The sequence below is a fragment of the Pristiophorus japonicus genome, chromosome 9 (assembly GCF_044704955.1).
Source record: "Pristiophorus japonicus isolate sPriJap1 chromosome 9, sPriJap1.hap1, whole genome shotgun sequence".
Lineage (NCBI taxonomy): Eukaryota > Metazoa > Chordata > Chondrichthyes > Pristiophoridae > Pristiophorus > Pristiophorus japonicus.
Genome location: NC_091985.1, coordinates 202,092,855 through 202,112,383, shown reverse-complemented (window position 1 = coordinate 202,112,383; position 19,529 = coordinate 202,092,855). Strand labels below are relative to the sequence as shown.

Below are 19,529 nucleotides of genomic sequence, written 5' to 3'. Positions count from 1 at the left end.
AATGGGGGTTCCTTTCCACGGTCGTAGGTTGGTTGGTACCATCCCTGGAACGTCTGACTAATTGTATTGGCCCCCCCTCCTCTCGTGATAGTTTGGCTCTGAATCCATCTGACAGTCTCAGTTAGGGTCAGTGGAACGGGGCGCAAAGGAATATGTGAACATACCCAACATCTAGAAAAGTTCCCATTTTGCGCATAAACATAAGACATGTACAAAAAGGTGTTTACATGGAGCTCTCGTCTCTGTCTCCCCTCCCATGCGCCGAAACTATCATATATCAACACTATTATACAGACTGTGGCATACAGACACAGGTTCATCTTATGGCTCAGGATTCAGATAAATAGTCCAATTATTTTGCTGATTAAAAGAGTTCAGTTTTCCCATCTCTCTTCTCAGGTCACCGTCGGTGTAGCTGGCTGTCTATCACTACGGGTAAAAGTTCAAACTGGTCCACGTTCCAATTAGGATGCCAACGGCCTTGTTCAGCTATGGAGAAGAGGAAATCTGGAACAGAAACAGGAATTAGAATAACCAGTAAAATAGGTTTGTTAGAGGGTGGTGAGCTTGCAGTGGTGAAGGTGAACCCAGGCACTTTTCCCCTCAACCTTGGCTGCAGTGGGGGTAGTGAGTAACAGCTGAAAAGGCCCCTCCCATCGTGGCTCTAATCCCTTCCGAATCCATACTTCCCTGGTGCCACGAGGGACAATTCGGGTAAAACTGGGAGGTCGAGGTGAGCATCTTGAACCTGGTTGTGGGCTATTCGCAGAGCCTGAGTCAAAGAAAGAACATAGGTGGTCATCAGTCGAGCTGGGATACCATATCTAGGAAAAATTTCCCTCATTAACACCTTAACAACAGTTTGAGCCTTATTGTCCAGGGTAGGGTAGGCTTCAATTCATCTGCTAAACAGATCTACTATTACTAACACATATTTGTAACACTGAACTTTTTGCAACTCAATGTAGTCCAACTGAAATGTCTCAAAGGGACCTTCGGGTAGGGGCGTTTTACCCCAATCACAGGGAACTCCCTTCCCTGGATTATGTTGCTGGCAAACCAGGCAACGACTACTGATGTTCTGGGTGAGCGCCTGGAGTCTAGGGTGCCACCAAGTAGCCAAAAGTGTATCACTTGTGGTCCTTGCTCCACAATGAGTAGCAAAATGCATACATTCAATAACCCATAGAGCCAACTCGTCAGACATGCAAGTCTGTTCCGCGGGAGTGGTCCAGAGTTTAGAAACATTGTCATAAGTACATGCATAATATTTCCACAACAGTTTATCTTTTTCAGGAGCGTCCTCCTGTGCTTTTATAACATCTTGGATGGTTGGCATTGATTTTTCCGAGGCTAACTTATCCTTCGCAGGATTTTTAGTCTGACTCATCATTTTGGGCACTACCATCTGTTGGTCACGAGAGGCCTGTTTAACCTCTGTCAGCACAGTGGTTCCCTCTATCAACCGGGGACTTTCCGGTGGTGTGGGCGGTACATTTAACAACGGCAATGTGCTTGGGGAGCATGAGGGCTTGCAACAAATCAGATACTAGTTGCTTTGGGAAATCTCATTGCACATTGGTACCAACGACATAGGTAAAAAAAGGGATGAGGTCCTACGAAAAGAATTTAAGGAGCTAGGAGCTAAATTTAAAAAGTAGGACCTCAAAAGTAGTAATCTCGGGATTGCTACCAGTGCCACGTGCTAGTCAGAGTAGGAATCGTAGATGAATACGTGGCTTGAGCAGTGGTGCAGCAGGGAGGGATTCAAATTCTTGGGGCATTGGAACCGGTTCTGGGGGAGGTGGGACCAGTACAAACCGGACGGTCTGCACCTGGGCAGGACCGGAACCAATGTCCTAGGGGGAGTGTTTGCTGGTGCTGTTGGGGAGGAGTTAAACTAATATTGCAGGGGGATGGGAACCTATGCAGGGAGACAGAGGGAGACAAAAATGAGGCAAAAGCAAAAGACAGAAAGGAGATGAGGAAAAGTGGAGGGCAGAGAAACCCAAGGCAAAGAACAAAAAGGGCCACTGTACAGCAAAATTCTAAAAGGACAAAGGGTGTTAAAAAAGCAAGCCTGAAGGCTTTGTGTCTTAATGCAAGGAGTATCCGCAATAAGGTGGATGAATTAATTGTGCAAATAGATGTTAACAAATATGATGTGATTGGGATTACGGAGACGTGGCTCCAGGATGATCAGGGCTGGGAACTCAACATCCAGGGGTATTCAACATTCAGGAAGGATAGAATAAAAGGAAAAGGAGGTGGGGTAGCATTGCTGGTTCAAGAGGAGATTAATGCAATAGTTAGGAAAGACATTAGCTTGGATGATGTGGAATCTATATGGGTAGAGCTGCAGAACACTAAAGGGCAAAAATCGTTAGTGGGAGTTGTGTACAGACCTCCAAACAGTAGTAGTGATGTTGGGGAGGGCATCAAACAGGAAATTAGGAGTGCATGCAATAAAGGTGCAGCAGTTATAATGGGTGATTTTAATATGCACATAGATTGGGCCAGCCAAACTGGAAGCAATACGATGGAGGAGGATTTCCTGGAGTGCATAAGGGATGGTTTTCTGGACCAATATGTCGAGGAACCAACTAGGGGGGAGGCCATCTTAGACTGGGTGTTGTGTAATGAGAGAGGATTAATTAGCAATCTCATTGTGCGAGGCCCCTTGGGGAAGAGTGACCATAATATGGTGGAATTCTGCATTAGGATGGAGAATGAAACAGTTAATTCAGAGACCATGGTCCAGAACTTAAAGAAGGGTATGAGGCATGAATTGGCTAAGATAGATTGGCTAATGATACTTAAGGGGTTGACTGCGGATGGGCAATGGCAGACATTTAGAGACCGCATGGATGAATTACAACAATTGTACATTACTGTCTGTCGTAAAAATAAAAAAGGGAAGGTGGCTCAACCGTGGCTATCTAGCGAAATCAGGGATAGTATTAAAGCCAAGGAAATGGCATACAAATTGGCCAGAAATAGCAGTGAACCTGGGGACTGGGAGAAATTTAGAACTCAGCAGAGGAGGACAAGGGGTTTGATTAGGGCAGGGAAAATGGAGTACGAGAAGAAGCTTGCAGGGAACATTAAGGCGGATTGCAAAAGTTTCTATAGGTATGTAAAGAGAAAAAGGTTAGTAAAGACAAACGTAGGTCCCCTGCAGTCAGAATCAGGGGAAGTCATAACGGGGAACAAAGAAATGGCAGACCAATTGAACAAATACTTTGGTTCAGTATTCACTAAGGAGGACACAAACAACCTTCCGGATATAAAAGTGGTCAGAGGGTCTAGTAAGGAGGAGGAACTGAGGGAAATCTTTATTAGTCGGGAAATTGTGTTGGGGAAATTGATGGGATTGAAGGCCGATAAATCCCCAGGGCCTGATGGACTGCATCCCAGAGTACTTAAGGAGGTGGTCTTGGAAATAGCGGATGCATTGACAGTCATTTTCCAACATTCCATTGACTCTGGATCAGTTCCTATCGAGTGGAGGGTAGCCAATGTAACCCCACTTTTTAAAAAAGGAGGGAGAGAGAAAGCAGGGAATTATAGACCGGTCAGCCTGACCTCAGTAGTGGGTAAAATGATGGAATCAATTATTAAGGATGTCATAGCAGCGCATCTGGAAAATGGTGACATGATAGGTCCAAGTCAGCATGGATTTGTGAAAGGGAGATCATGCTTGACAAATCTTCTGGAATTTTTTGAGGATGTTTCCAATAAAGTGGACAAAGGAGCACCAGTTGATGTGGTATATTTGGACTTTCAGAAGGCTTTCGACAAGGTCCCACACAGGAGATTAATGTGCAAAGTTAAAGCACATGGGATTGGGGGTAGTGTGCTGACGTGGATTGAGAACTGGTTGTCAGACAGGAAGCAAAGAGTAGGAGTAAATGGGTATTTTTCGGAATGGCAGGCAGTGACTAGTGGGGTACCGCAGGGTTCTGTGCTGGGGCCCCAGTTGTTTACATTGTACATTAATGATTTAGACGAGGGGATTAAATGTTGTATCTCCACATTTGCGGATGACACTAAGTTGGGTGGCAGTGTGAGCTGCGAGGAGGATGCTATGAGGCTGCAGAGTGACTTGGATAGGTTAGGTGAGTGGGCAAATGCGTGGCAGATGAAGTATAATGTGGATAAATGTGAGGTTATCCACTTTGGTGGTAAAAACAGAGAGACAGACTATTATCTGAATGGTGACAAATTAGGAAAAGGGAAGGTGCAACGAGACCTGGGTGTCATGGTACATCAGTCATTGAAGGTTGGCATGCAGGTACAGCAGGCGGTTAAGAAAGCAAATGGCATGTTGGCCTTCATAGCGAGGGGATTTGAGTACAGGGGCAGGGAGGTGTTGCTACAGTTGTACAGGGCCTTGGTGAGGCCACACCTGGAGTATTGTGTACAGTTTTGGTCTCCTAACTTGAGGAAGGACATTCTTGCTATTGAGGGAGTGCAGCGAAGATTCACCAGACTGATTCCCGGGATGGTGGGACTGACCTATCAAGAAAGACTGGATCAACTGGGCTTGTATTCACTGGAGTTCAGAAGAGTGAGAGGGGACCTCATAGAAACGTTTAAAATTCTGACGGGTTTGGACAGGTTGGATGCAGGAAGAATGTTCCCAATGTTGGGGAAGTCCAGAACCAGAGGTCACAGTCTAAGGATAAGGGGTAAGCCATTTAGGACCGAGATAAGGAGAAATTTCTTCACCCAGAGTGGTGAACCTGTGGAATTCTCTACCACAGAAAGTAGTTGAGGCCAATTCACTAAATATATTCAAAAGGGAGTTAGATGAAGTCCTTACTACTCGGGGGATCAAGGGGTATGGCGTGAAAGCAGGAAGGGGGTACTGAAGTTGCATGTTCAGCCATGAACTCATTGAATGGCGGTGCAGGCTAGAAGGGCTGAATGGCCTGCTCCTGCACCTATTTTCTATGTTTCTATGAGGTTAGCAATCCCCTATTTTTCCATAATTGTCCGAAATCATGGGCTACCCTAAAGGCATACCTAGCGTCGGTATAGATATTGACTTTGAGGTCTTTGGCCAAGATACAGACTCGGGTGAGGGCGAATAGTTCAGCTTGTTGGGCAGAATAGGCGGTTTCAAAAGCGGCAGATTCCAAGACCTGATTCTCCTGGTTTACTTTGGCGTATCCTGAGATTCGTGTACCTTCTGGATTAATAGAAGAACTTCCGTCAACATACATAATACAGTCTGGATCTTCCATTGGTACATCAACTAAATCTTCCCTGACTGATGTGGCCTCTTGAATTAAAGATAAACAATCATGACTGGGTTCTTCCTCATCTTGGGGCGGCTCAGTAAGAAAACAGGCCAGATTAATGGCAGTACAGTGCCGAAAGGTCAGCTTAGGATTGTTTAGTAAGTAGATCTCATATCTGCTTTGCCTGGCCATGGTAAGGTGTTGAGTCTGCAGTTGGCCCAGGAGGGCAGCTACGGAGTGAGAGGTGTTCAGACAACGGTAGCACAGTCTTTCAGAATTGTACAATACAGTTGAAAGGGCCGGTCATAAAGGGGCTGGCCCAAAGCCGGAGCTTGCAGCAGGGCTGTCTTTAGTTCCTTAAAGGCTTGGACGTCTGCGGTTTCTATTTCAAAGCTGCCTTACTTATTTGTATACGGGGTGAGGTGCTTAGTCATCAGGGCAACATTCGGGATCCAGGATCTGCAGTAATTGATCATCCCCAACCAATGTCACATTCTGACTATCGCACCATTCCTCTGTTAGGTGAGTCTTTTTTCTATTAAGAAATCCAAATTGATAATGTTCAGTATGAAACGGCTGTCAATGGAAAGGGTCAACTCCTTTACAGGTTTGTAAGAAGACCTGATGTCATTACGTGACTTCACATAACCATCTGAAAAAAATAATCTTTTCATCAGGAAAGGCAGCATTTGATTAACCTCTAATATTTTTTTAACTTCTTATTCAAGTACTTGCCAAAGATATATTTTTTTAATTGATTTAAAACGAGACCACACATTTGTTTACTGAAATTCAATTTCGTCATCAGCCTCGGTCAACGCAAAGCCAACCATTTTAACTAAGTAGTCTATCGATACATTTCTCAGAGGTCCCAGTGGAACTCTGAGTACGTTTCTCGTGCGTGCACTCTTTCTTTAAGACGTCTACGGTTTTTAATATGTCCTCCTTCTGTCAATGAAAGCCCTAATTTAATGGAGTTTTTCTGCCAACTCGACAGGAGTGATTTTTTTTAGACTGCAGTGGAATTTTTCTCATAATTTAAAATCTCAGAACATTTTTTTTTTCTTTCAGCACCTATTTAGTACATTACTTTTTTTTTGTCTTTTCCATAACTAGAGGGAAGTCTGGCACGTAGGCTGTGGACTGCTTTTCATTATCTCAATTGTTCCAGCCTCAAGGTCGTGTTATTTAATATAATATTTTTTTTAAATCCTTTTGAATCCATCTCAGTTGTTTTGCTGTGCCTTCTCTGAATGTTTTCTTTCGACAAGTAAGTGAGCATGTCAAATCCTTTTTTAACCACCGGGACCATGTATTTTTTTCTTTTTCTTTTTACTCAACAAACCTATCCTTTGTGCATTTCCTGGCTCCGTAACTTATCATCCGAATATACGTAATTCAATAAGGTTCACACTCTTAAACTTCCCACATACAGGACAACACTACGAAGGGTTAAAAAAACTTTCATTCTGTTTGAAAAAGTAGGTGGAGCTAAAACAAAACACAACTCCCCGGCTTTTTTTACAGTAAAAATCACACAAGCATTTCTCATTTAAAACAGACGTTCACAAGAGTCTCTTTTCTTTCCTATTAATTTTTGGATCCATGATTGATCATCTATCCCTATCTAGCTCTAACTATCCCTACTTTCCGTGTCGCCGCACGGATCTACTTGGGCCTCGAACCCAGGCAGGCTCTGGGCCTCGAAGCCAGGCAGACTTACCTATTCTAACATATCTTTCCAAGTCGCCGCTTGGTTTGCGTCACCGCGCAATTTCCCTATCTCTATCCCTATTCTAACCTATCTTTCCAAGTCGCCGCTTGGTTTGCGTCACCGTGCAATTTCCCTATCTCTATCCCTATTCTAAGTTTGAAAGGTATTCACCAGATTGTCCTGGATCTCATTCAGACACTACCTGAGAACCAGCGAGTGGCTAAACTTTCCTCAGACTTTTGAAACCGGGGGAAACTGGAGCAGTATTGAAATCATACTCACTCCAGTGGCCACTTTCCCCTCGTCTCGTCCAAGGCTAGTCTGGCTCTTAATTCGCAAGTTTTCGGCAGTCGTCCGTTGAGATCCCACTTCTGACACCAAATGTAAATGTGGATTATTTTCCCTCAATCTGGTTCAGCAAAATTACTGAAACGAATACCGTTTGTGCTTCAAACAAAGCAAGCTTTTATTTAAAAAGCAAATCCCGATCGGGGACCTTATCAGACAGAAGGAATGCAATTCTGATAGAACGCACTCACTTCCTACGGACAAGTGACGTTACATTGTAAAGGGACGACGGTTATACATTTTCGGCAAAAGATAACAAGATAGGGCTAGAGTGACATCCTAGTTCAGCCTATCCCTCTTTCCCTTTGTCCACTCATAAGCCGACCTAAGTATGGTCTGATTTTAAACAAAGACCTTCTGTTAATGTTTCAGGTTAATAACATGATTTAATAAGACCTTGAGGTTTTTCTGCAAGCTGTGGGTTTTGTTTCAATATGTGTTAGTGTTGTAACATTTCGCAGTCTAGAGACTGAGATGTCATGGCTATTCCTCCATGAATTCTTTGTTAGCTTATACTGTCCCTATACAATTCCCACGTTCTCAACTTCAATGTCTCTATACATTTTTAAACATTCACAGAGGGACCTGGGGGTTCTTGTGCATGAAACTCTTTTAGAGTCTACCTACAAAACATAAAACATTAAACCGTGCCACCCGACCTGGCTGACACACCAGACATTTACAAGGCCCTTTTTTTCCTTTTTTTTTGTGTTTTTCTTTTTTTTTTTGGGGGGCACTAAAATCACAATTTTCCCAGTGCCCCCTATAAAAGGGAAGGGGACACTAAAAGCACCGGCAATTAAAACAAATTAAACTTTAAAACATGAAATCAAATTAAAATTTGGTTGCCGGGCGTGATGATGCACTCCAGTCCCTCCGGTGCCCACCTTGTGCATGAATCCCAAAAAGTTAGTTTGCAGGTGCAGCAGGTAATCAGGAAGGCGAATGGAATGTTAGCCTTCATTGCGAGAGGGATGGAGTACAAAAGCAGGAAGGTCCTGCTGCAACTGTACAGGGTATTGGTGAGGCCGCACCTGGAGTACTGCGTGCAGTTTTGGTCACCTTACCGAAAGAAGGATATACTGGCTTTGGAGGGGGTACAGAGACTATTCACTAGGCTGATTCTGGAGATGAGGGGGTTACCTTATGATGATAGATTGAGTAGAGTGGGTCTTTACTCGTTGGGAGTTCAGAAGGATGAGGGGTGATCTTATAGAAACATTTAAAATCATGAAAGGGATAGACAAGATAGAGGCAGAGAGGTTGTTTCCACTGGTAAGGGAGACTAGAACTAGGGGGCACAGCCTCAAAATACGGGGGAGCCAATTTAAAACCGAGTTGAGAAGGAATTTCTTCTCCCAGAGGGTTGTGAATCTGGAATTCTCTGCCCAAGGAAGCAGTTGAGGCTAGCTCATTGAATGTATTCAAGTCACAGATAGATAGATTTTTAACCAATAAGGGAATTAAGGGTTACGGGGAGAGAGCGGGTAAGCGGAGCTGAGTCCACAGCCAGATCAGCCATGATCTTATTGAATGGCGGAGCAGGCTCAAGGGGCTAGATGGCCTACTCCTGTTCCTAATTCTTATGTTCTTATTGACCTACGGTGACCTCCAACTTGCGTCTGTTTTGCCATCAGCTTCCTTTCCCGCCACCGACTCTGATTCCTATGGCAACAACCTCCCTCCTCGAACTCTCTGCCCCTCAAATAGCCTCTGGACTTCACTCGCCTGCTCCACCTGTCTCTGAATTTGGACAGCGGTTCGTCGATGCTCCGTGTCGGTCCCATGCTGCTGACACCGGCTTTGTCCCTCCATGGGACCTTGGACTTTGACCCTGGTTCTAGTCTCTAGCCCGTTTTAAGTGGAACAGCTCCGTCTTTCCCTAGTACTGGTGCCAGTGTCCATGAAGCAAAACCTTTGCCTCCCACACCACTCTTTGAGTCACACTTTTAACTTTCCAATCTGCTTATCCCTGTACCAATTGCCGCGTGGCTCATGTAACAATCCAGAGATTATTACCTTTGAGGTTCTGCTTTTTAATTTGGACCCCAACTCCTTCAGCAGAACCTCATTTCTAGTTCTACCTATGTTGTTGGTTCCTACATGGACCACGACAACTGGATCCCCCGCCTTCTCACTCCAAGTTCTTCTCCAGCTGTGAGGAGATTCTTTAGCTCTGGCACCAGGCAGGCAACACAACCTTCGAAACTTCCGGTCGCGTCTGCAGAGAACAGTATCTATCCCTCTGAATATACTGTCCCCCAACACAACTATATTCCCTTTCAAAGTGTCCAGATAACTCCCCCCTCCCTGATGCCCCACAATGTCTGCACCTCAGACTCCAGCTCAACAACTCTGAGCTGAAGCTCCTCAGGATGCATGCACTTACTGCAAAGGTGTTTGTCCGGGATCACAATGCTCTCCACAAACTCCCACATGCTGCATTTGTGACACACCACCTGCACTGCCAGCCCTATATCACTGTGTTCTATTTAATTAAATGTTATTACATTTGTATTTAAGTAACTTATTTTACAGTTTAGTTCTTTGACTTCTTACTTGATCTACATTGAGTAATGGATAATGACATTAAATATCTACCTGCAACACAAAGCATTACAAACAGTGTGGGCAAAAAGCTGCAACTCCTTCCCCCTCTTCTCCCAATTCCCACTCTTTCCAAGTTCCCAAATAAACCATTCTGTTTAAGTACACTCCGTTTAAGACCGTACTGTGCAGACCACTCAAGGAGTGGTGAGGGAGTCCACAACAAGGGGAAATAACCTTCAAGTCAGAGCTAGGCCATTCAGGGGTGATGTCAGGAAGCACTTCCTCACACAAATGCTGAGAGGCTGTTTCTCTTGGCTCGAAAGTCTAGAAATAGGGGTCACAGTCTTGGGATAAGGGGTCGGCTATTTAGGACTGAGATGAGAAATTTCTTCACTCAGAGATGTGAATCTTTGGAATTCTCTACTTCAGAGGACTGTGGATGCTCAGTCATTGAGTATATTCAGGGCTGAGATCGATAGATTTTTGGGCACTAAAGGAATCAAGGGATACGGGGATAGTGAAGGAAAGTGGAGTTGAGGGAGAAGATCAGCCATGATCTTATTGAATGGCGGAGCAGGCTCGAGGGACCGCATGGCCCACTCCTCCGATTTCTTATCCTCATATGTTCTTCAAGGGTAGTGGAAATCCAGAACTCTGTTCCCAATAAAACTGAGGATGGGGGATAATTGAAAATGACAAAACTGAGGTTGATAGATTCTTCTTAGGCAAAGGTATTAAGGGCGATGGAACCAAGGCAGGTAGATGGAGTTAAAATACTGATCAGCCATGATTTAATTGAATGGTGGAACAGGCTCAAGGGGCCGAATGGTCTTTTCCTGTTCCTATGTTCCAGATGATATTTGTAAACAGCTTTTACAGCGGATTAGAAGGAGAGGATATGCAGACAGGATTAAACCTGGGTCCCTCCCGTTCCTATGATTCAGTCACACTGGGCGTTACCTTTACCCACTGAGCCATTGGGAGGAGGGTCCAGTGACCCTGCTGGAAAATACACGTGTGAGGCCTCAGGTGAGGACAGTGGAATAGTCTGTTGACACTCACTGTCGAGGTTCACACAGGGAAATTGGGCACATGGGTCACGTATTGGTGAGTGCAGAATGGAACCCAGCCAGAGTCAGCACCTTTTAGGGGTGGAGAGGGAGAGGAACCAGTGAGTGTAGTACTGAACCCAGCCAGAGTCAGCACCATCAGGGGTGGAGAGGAAGAGAAGGGTAAAATAGTAGCAATTTGTGCAATATGCCTTGTTCTCTCCCTGGATCTTAAACTACTGAACTCACTCTTCCTCTAAAACTTCAGCTTGGTGTCCCTCAGTCCCTACTCCTTGATTTACCACACCTTCTCTCTCTTCTTTCCTCCTGGATGTGTTCCACACTCTGGACCTTGGGCCTTCCCCAGGGATTCTCAGTATGAACGAGGGGAATGTGTGTTGAGACAGGATGTTCCAGCTCTCCACCTTTAAAGGGACACGGAGAGGACCAGCTGGGCTGAATGGCCTGCTTTATGACATCACTGCAGTGCCTAGCAACCAACCTCACTGAGCCCTGCTCATTGTGGACTGGCAGTGTTTGATGGGACAGTGTAGAAGGAGCTTTACTCTGTATCTAACCCGTGCTGTACCTGCCCTAGGAGTGGCTGATGGGACAGTGTAGAGGGAGCTTTACTCTGTATGTAACCCGTGCTGTACCTGCCCTGGGAGTGGCTGATGGGACAGTGTAGAGGGAGCTTTACTCTGTATCTAACCCGTGCTGTAGCTGACTGCAGAGTGCTTCAGGCAGACAATATGATCTCAGAATACCCCATTCCCCAGCACTGACATCCATCACCTCGATGAGAACATCATTTAACCCAAAGATAATAGAAACCCATCAGTTCCTCCCCTGGACACAGATGCAGAGGGATAGTGAGTGTCCCGAACATTGTTGTACAGTGTGCTCGATAGTTCCTCCCTGGGTCTGAGCCTTTTGGTGATGATTTGAATTTGATGCCCTCGAGTTACTGACTCACTGACTGGTGGAAATAGTTTATCCTCATTTACTTGATCAAACTTTGAACACCTCCCTCAGATCTCCAATTCCCCTTTGTTCTAATGCCCCAGTTTCTCCAATCTCCCCTGATAACTAAAGCCTCTCTTCCCTGGTATCATCTCAGTGAATCTTTCTGCACCCTCTCCATGGCCTCCACATCCTTCCTGGTGTAAGATCCCCAAAACCTGACACAATATTCGAACTGCAGTCCAACCAATGATTAGTACAGGTTTACATTACCTCTGCCCTTTTGTACTCCACACCCCTATTTATAAAACTTAGGATCACATGTGCTTTTTAACCACTTCATCAACTTGTCCTCCCACTTTTTAAGGTTTGTGTATCTGAAGCCCTTCTAGGTTTTAGACATATTAACATAACATGGCTAAAATACATCTCATGGGATTAAGAGTAATATATTAGCATGGATTGAGGATTGGTTAATGGGCAGAAAACAGAGTAGGAATGAACGGGACTTTTTCATAGAATCAAAAAAATGTACAGCATGGAAGGAGGCCATTTCGGCCCATCGTGTCTGCACCTGCCGACCAAGACCTTTGCTTAAAAAGGGAGAAAGGGATAGACCGAGTTATTACAGGCCAGTACGCTAACCTCAGTGGTGGGAAAAGTATTGCAAAAAGTCCTGACGGAAAGAATAAATCTTCATTTGGAAAGACATGGATTAATCAAGGACAGTCAGCATGGATTTGTTAAGGGAAGGTCATGCCTGACTAACTTGATTGAATTTTTCAAAGAGGTAACCAGGAGGGTTGATGAGATCAGTGCGTATATTGTAGTGCAAATGAATCTTAGCAAATCTTTTGATAAGGTCCCACATGGCAGACTGGTTACGAAAGTAAAAGCCCATGGGATCCAAGGTAAAGGGGCAAGTTGGATCCAAAATTGGCTCAGAGGAAGGAAGCAAAGGGTAATGGTTGATGGGTGTTTTGTGACTGCAAGTCTGTATCCAGTGGAGTTCTGCAGGGCTCAGTGCAGGGTCCCTTGCTTTTTATGGAATGTATCAATGACTTGCACCTAAATGTTGAGGGTATGATTAAGAAGTTTGCAGATGACACTAAAATAGGCAGTGTAGTTGATAATGAAGAAAGCTGAAGAACAGTGACAAATGGAATTCAATCTGGAGAAGTGTGAGGTAATGCATTTGGGGAGGTCTAATAAGACAAAGGAATAAACATTTACTGGTACGGCATTGAAAGGTGTAGAGGCACAAATGGACCTTGGAGTGTAGGTTCACAGATCCCTGAAGGTAGCAGGCCAGGTAGATAAGGTGATTAAGAAGGCATGTGGAATACTTGCCTTTATTAGTCGAGGCATGGAATATAAGAGCCAAGGACATTATGCTTGAACTGCATAAAACACTGGTTAGGCCGCAGCTGGAGTACTGTGTGCAGTTCTGGTCACCATATTACAGGAAAGATGTGATTGCACTGGAAAGGGTGCAGAGGAGATTTACAAGAATGTTGCCTGGTCTGTAGAACTTTGGCTATGAGGAAAGATTGGATAGTCTAGGTCTGTTTTCTTTAGAACAGAGGAGGCTGAGGGGAGACCTGATTGAGGTGTATAAGATTATGAGGGGCCTGGATAGAGTAGATAGGAAAGACCTGTTTCCCTTGGCAGGGAGGTCAACAACCAGGGGGCCTAGATTTAAAGTAATTGGATGGAGGTATAGAGGAGACATGAGGGGAAATTTATTTACCCAAAGGGTGGTGGGAGTCTGGAACTCACTGCCTGAAAAGGTGGTAGAGGCACAAACCCTCACCACATTTAAAAATACTTGGATGTGCACTTGAAGTGCCGTAACCTGCAGGGCTACAGACCTAGAGCTGGAAGGTGGGATTAGGCTGGATAGCTCTTGGTCGGCCGGCATGGACACGATGGGCCGAAATGGCCTCCCTCCGTGCTGTAAATATCTATGGATTCTATGACATAAACTGGCTGATATAATGTGTATAGCGTGAAAGAGAAGTTTAGTCTGAGTTAGAAACTCAAACAATCGATTTGCTGCAGACAGGTTGCCATGGCAACACCGATAAGACATTCCATTCACTGAACCTACTGTTGGAATCTGTAATCAGATCAGGGGAATGAACAGGGTTTGTCTGTCAGTAACCACAATGTAAGCTCAAACCAGAGTGAGTGACACAATAGATTAGATTTATAATGTGTGATGTTTATACCTATAATTGTGAAACTATAAGAAATAACAACTATCAGCAGGCAGGGTAGTTTAGGGATAATGAGAAAATTACTGAAGAAAAGTAACTGCTGGGAACCAGGGAAAGTGTCCTTGTAAATCACAGATTAGAGAAGTTCCAGCTGTCTTTTCCCAGCTTCCTGCCCAAACCCAGCAGAGAAGACACAGAAGAGTCAGGTGACAGAGGTGGATCACTGCAGGGTATAAAAGTGAGGGGAGACTGATGTAAGGGGACAGTCAGGACTGGAGACACCGGAGATCAAGCTCAGGGCGCCCGAGGTTCCATCCAGCGGGCTGACCTTGTGTCAGTTACTGTGGGCACGTGGGACTTGCATGTTTACTCTGATTGATGGGTCAATATAAGGTACGGTGGAGGACAGAGAATCTGCTCATCTTACATTTATTTGCTAAGGTAATAGTTTCTGACACTGGACTTGCTAATTAACAGGACAAGGCATTAGCTAGAATCTAACACCTCTTTCCTATTATGCTTCTCTACTGCTTTTACATTTTTACCATTTAATGTACTTTTCTTAACATTTCTTTGTCCCAAAATGTATCACCTCACATTTCTCTCTGTTACATTTTAGCTGACATCTACCTGCCCCATTTACTAACCTATGTATTCACACTGAAACTATGTACAGTCCTTTCAGTTGGCCATGGGCCCTTTTTTGGTCTCCTCTGGAGATTTTGATCGTGTGCCCCATATACCCAAGCCCAAATCATTTCTCTATATTGAGCAGAGCAATGGTCCCAACACTGACCCTGGGGGACACCACTGTTTAAATTTCTCCGATCTGAAGAGCATCCATTAACCACTATTTTCTGTTTTCTGTCCTATACCCAACTTCCTCTCCACGCTGCCCCACTCCCTTTAATACAATGAGCCTTAATTTGATCAACAAGCCTCCTGTCCGGCACCTTATCAAACACCTTTTGATAATCCATCTACACAACATCCACTGCATTTCCTTTCTCACTGCACTGTGTTATTTCCTCAAATAATCCCTGCTGTCTGTCCTGAACTAATCCATTTCACTACCAAACATTGCAATGTTTGCTCCACCCCACAGGGTTTCTTCTGTTGAAAGCCACAACAGAAAGATCCACAAAGCGGCGACTCGTCAGGGAGCGTCTGCAAATGAAGCAGAAACATGGAGTGGTCAGGGGGTGTCTGTAAATGAAGGAGAAATGGTGACAGGCCAGGGAGGGTCTGTAAATGAAGGAGAATTGGTGATTGGTCAGGGAGGGTCTGTAAATGAAGGAGAATTGGTGACAGACCAGGGAGGGTCTGTAAATGAAGGAGAAATAGAGACTGGTTTCCCTCTCTCTCTTGTCCCCTGTCATATGCAATATGTGTGGAGGATTTTTATGAAAACTGATCAAAAAAGAATTACAGAAAATAACTGATTTCACATCTTATGTAATGTAGTTATATAATGGGATGGTTCAAAGGAACTTCTTTGTCCATATTTGTAAAGCAACAAAGAGTGGGCGGGAGAGAAAATCATTGACTCATTGATTTTGTTCTCACTCTGCACACAGGGGCTTTCTTAGCATCTTTCCTGAAGGTGCTGGTAATTGCCGGGGAGACGGTTTACAGCCCACAGAATTGTAACAGGTGGGCCCAGATTTAGATCCCCCTGTTCTCTGAACTGCTCAAGTCCCACTCCAGAGACTTGAGCACAAAAGTCCAGGCTGACACTCCAGTGCAGCACGGAGGGAGCACTGCACTGTCAGATGTCGTCTCTTGTGATGCGACGTTAAACCGAGGACCCGGCTGCAACTCGAGTGGATTTAAAAGATCCCATGGCACTATATCGAAGAAGAGCAGGGGAGTTACCTCGGCGTTCTGGCCAATATATATCCCTCAATCAACATCACTAAAATACGTTATCTGTTCATTGCTGTTTGTGGGAGCTTTCTGTGCACAAATTAACTGCCACATTTCCTACATTAAAATAGGAAATACAACACCTGCCCTTTCACCTCCTCCCTTCCCACCGTCCAGGGCCACAGACACTCCTTCCAGGTGAAACAACGATTTATTGTACTACTTTGAATTTAGTATACTGTATTTGCTGCTCACGATGCAGTGTCCTCTACATTGGAGAAACCAAATGCAGATTGGATGATCGCATCGCGGAACACCTTCGTTCAGTCGCAAGCGTGACTCTGAGTTTCCGATCGCTTGTTATTGAAATTCTCCGGACCACTCCCACTCTGACCTCTCTCTCCTCGGCCTCCTCCACTGTTCTAATAACGCTCGAGACACAGAATTTCACCTTCCGGACTGAACATTGAGTTCCACAATTTCACCATAACCACTACTCCCATTGTTTAGTACAGCAGCTGTTGGTAATGATCTCCTATTACCATTTACACCTCCTCCAGACCCATCTTTTGTTTCTTGTCCCATCACCATCTCCTTTTGCCTTGCTGCATCATCCCTTTTGTCATTTAATCACTCCTGTCTTTCCTCCCCTCTTTCCCTGCCTCTGCACTTACTTAAAACTTATATTCAAGACTGAGATAGATAGATTTTTGGAGTCTAGGGGAATCAAGAGATAGGGAGATGGGGCGGGAAAGTGGAATTGAGGTTGATGATCAGCCATGATCTTATTGAATGGTGGAGCAGGCTCGAGGGGCCGGAGGGCCGACCCCTGCTCCTATTTTCCAGTTCTGATGAAAGGAAAGTGACCTGATACGCTAACTCTATTTCTATCTCTATAGATGTTGCCTGAGTATTTCCATCATTTTCTGTTATATTTCAGGTGACCAGTGAGTATAGAACTGAAACCTGCCAGAGTCAGCACCTTCAGGGGAGGAGAGGGAGGGGAACCAGTGAGTGTAGAACTGAACCCAGCCAGAGTCCGCACCTTCAAGGGAGGAGAAGGAGAGGAACCAGTGAGTGTAGAACTGAACCCAGCCAGAGTCAGCACCTTCAGGGGAGGGGAACCAGTGAGTGTAGAACTGAAACCTGCCAAAGTCAGCGCCTTCAGGGGAGGAGAAGGAGAGGAACCAGTGAGTATAGAACTGAACCCAGCCAGAGTCAGCACCTTCAGGGGAGGAGAACCAGTGAGTGTAGAACTGAAACCTGCCAAAGTCAGCGCCTTCAGGGGAGGAGAGGAAGGGGAACCAGTGAGTGTAGAACTGAACCCAGCCAGAGTCAGCGCCTTCCGGGGAGGAGAGGGAGGGGAACCAGTGAGTGTAGAACTGCACCCAGCCAGAGTTGGTGGTGAAAACTGGGAGCGGAGGACAAACTGTCTTGGGACGTGCGATGTGTTTGGCTTTCAGCACAGGGAGGAGGGAGAGAGTCGGATGGGGATTTACAGCTTTGGGGGAACAAGAGAGGAAAGAATGTTCCATAGAATCTAGAATTGTCTGTTCTATACTTAGTGATGAGTTCTGTAATCTCCTTTTACAGGGTATTAGAAGGGGAGATTTTCAGACTGGAAACAGAAACCAAACATCACGTCAAGATCTGACAGTTACTTGATTCCTCAGGGCTTTGAATGTGGCAGGAGAATTATTTGCTTGTTCTGTCTTTGAGAAAATATTTCACAAATCGGCGTGACTGGAAAAGCACTGAGACACACACATCCGCGTGAGTGTTCCAGTGCACTGACTGTGGAAGGAGCTTTAACCAGTTACACAGCCTGAAAAAACATCACACCATTCATAGCGCAGAGAAACCATTACACGTGTTGTGTGTGTGGACGAGGCTTCAACTGATCATCCAACCATGGAGAGTCACAAGGACACCTGCACCATGGAGAAACCGTGGAAATGTGGGGACTGTGGAAAGGGATTCAGTTACCCGTCTGAGCTGGAAACTCATCGACGCAGTCACACCGGGGAGAGACCGTTCACCTGCCCCATGTGTGGGAAGGGATTCACTCGGTCATCCCATCTGCTGAGGCACCAGCGAGTTCACACCGGGGAGAGGCCGTTCATCTGCTATGTCTGTGGGAAGCATTTCACTCAGTCATCCAACCTGCTGATACACCAGCAAGTTCACACTGGGGTGAGCCCATTCACTTGCTCCATGTGTGGAAAGGGATTCCCTTCATCATCATCAACCCTGCTGACACACCAGCGAGTTCACACTGGGGAGAGGCCATTCACCTGCTCTGAGTGTGGGAAGGGATTCACTCAGTCATCCAGCCTGCTGACACACCAGCAAGTTCACACTGGGGAGAGACCGTTGACCTGCTCTGAGTCTGGGAAGGGATTCACTAGTTCATTTAACCTTCTAACACACCAGCAAGTTCACACCAGAGAGAGCCCATTCACCTGTTTGGAGTGTGGGAAGCGATTCACTCAGTCATCCAGACTTCTTACTCACCAGCATATTCACACTGGGGAGAGGCCGTTCACCTGCTCAGAGTGTGGGAAGGGATTCACTCATTCATCCATCCTGCTGACACACCAGCATGTTCACAAGTGACTGCAGGGGTGGGAGTCTACTGTTATTGCTGATGTTAATCACATCCCGGTGAACCATGTTCATTCTGACAGTTGGGGTTTGTTTCTGCTGATGTTAATGACCCCTGTAACTGGGCTGTTGTTTAATATTTTGATATTTCAAATGAAACAGTGTGTCGATATTTAATGTCTCCAAGATAAGAGGAGACTAATTGATGTCCTGTTACTGACTGCTCTATTTTGGGCCTTTTTTCAATTCTAACTCTACATTATTTCAGTTCTCAAACCTGTCCGTTACTCTCGGGGACGAGTCCCAGCTCCCCCTACCTGCCAGAGTGCCTCTCCTTGCCTTGGTATCCAGGGACGGTCTCGGTAACATGCCCGGGATCACTAAACACAAAACACAGTTTGTTAATCACGTTCAGCTACTGGACTTAGCGTGTGCCTCACAGCATCTCTCTCACCTTCGCTGTGTGAATAGAGCAGCATGCCTGCAAACCTCGTCTTGAATTTAAATCCACTCAGCAAATGTATTTAACAAAATATGAACAAGTAAATACATCACGGCCCAATAATCCAACTCCTTATTGACAGCAGGATGTCTGTTGTCTAACTCCTCGAGTGAACAAAATAAAGATCCCAAATGTAAGAGCCCCTCAAATCCTTTAATACCTTTCAAATCGTGACCAGTTCCTTATTGTAGAATTCTCCGTCCCTGTGGGAGTCAATATCGGTCAAAAACTGCTGATTGGAAACTTATAAAAAATGTTCTCTTTTTCAGAGTTTCAAGCTGACCCGTTCCTTCTCTGAGAATCTCCAAGGAGACTCTTTGATTTGAACACATCTCTCTTTTATATCCACCATTAGAGTTACGGGGAATTCGAATACATAACCACTCAAATTTAAAAGAGCACATCAGTCATATACAGACTGAACCAAACACACAGCTCGGTGTCAGTATGAACTATTCCTCTGACCAG

At 45.2% G+C, this 19,529-nt stretch overlaps 1 protein-coding gene across 1 annotated transcript in view; it reads left to right on the top strand.

The window, feature by feature from the left end:
- The window catches only part of LOC139274062 (zinc finger protein 850-like), a 30,885-nt gene extending 12,206 nt beyond the window's left edge, over positions 1 to 18,679 (top strand). The window contains exon 3 of the mRNA XM_070891115.1: positions 17,807 to 18,679. Coding sequence (XP_070747216.1) covers positions 17,807 to 18,571 — 765 coding nt within the window. The 3' untranslated portion in view covers positions 18,572 to 18,679. The remainder of the gene's footprint in view (positions 1 to 17,806) is intronic.
- The last annotated feature ends 850 nt before the right edge of the window (positions 18,680 to 19,529 follow it).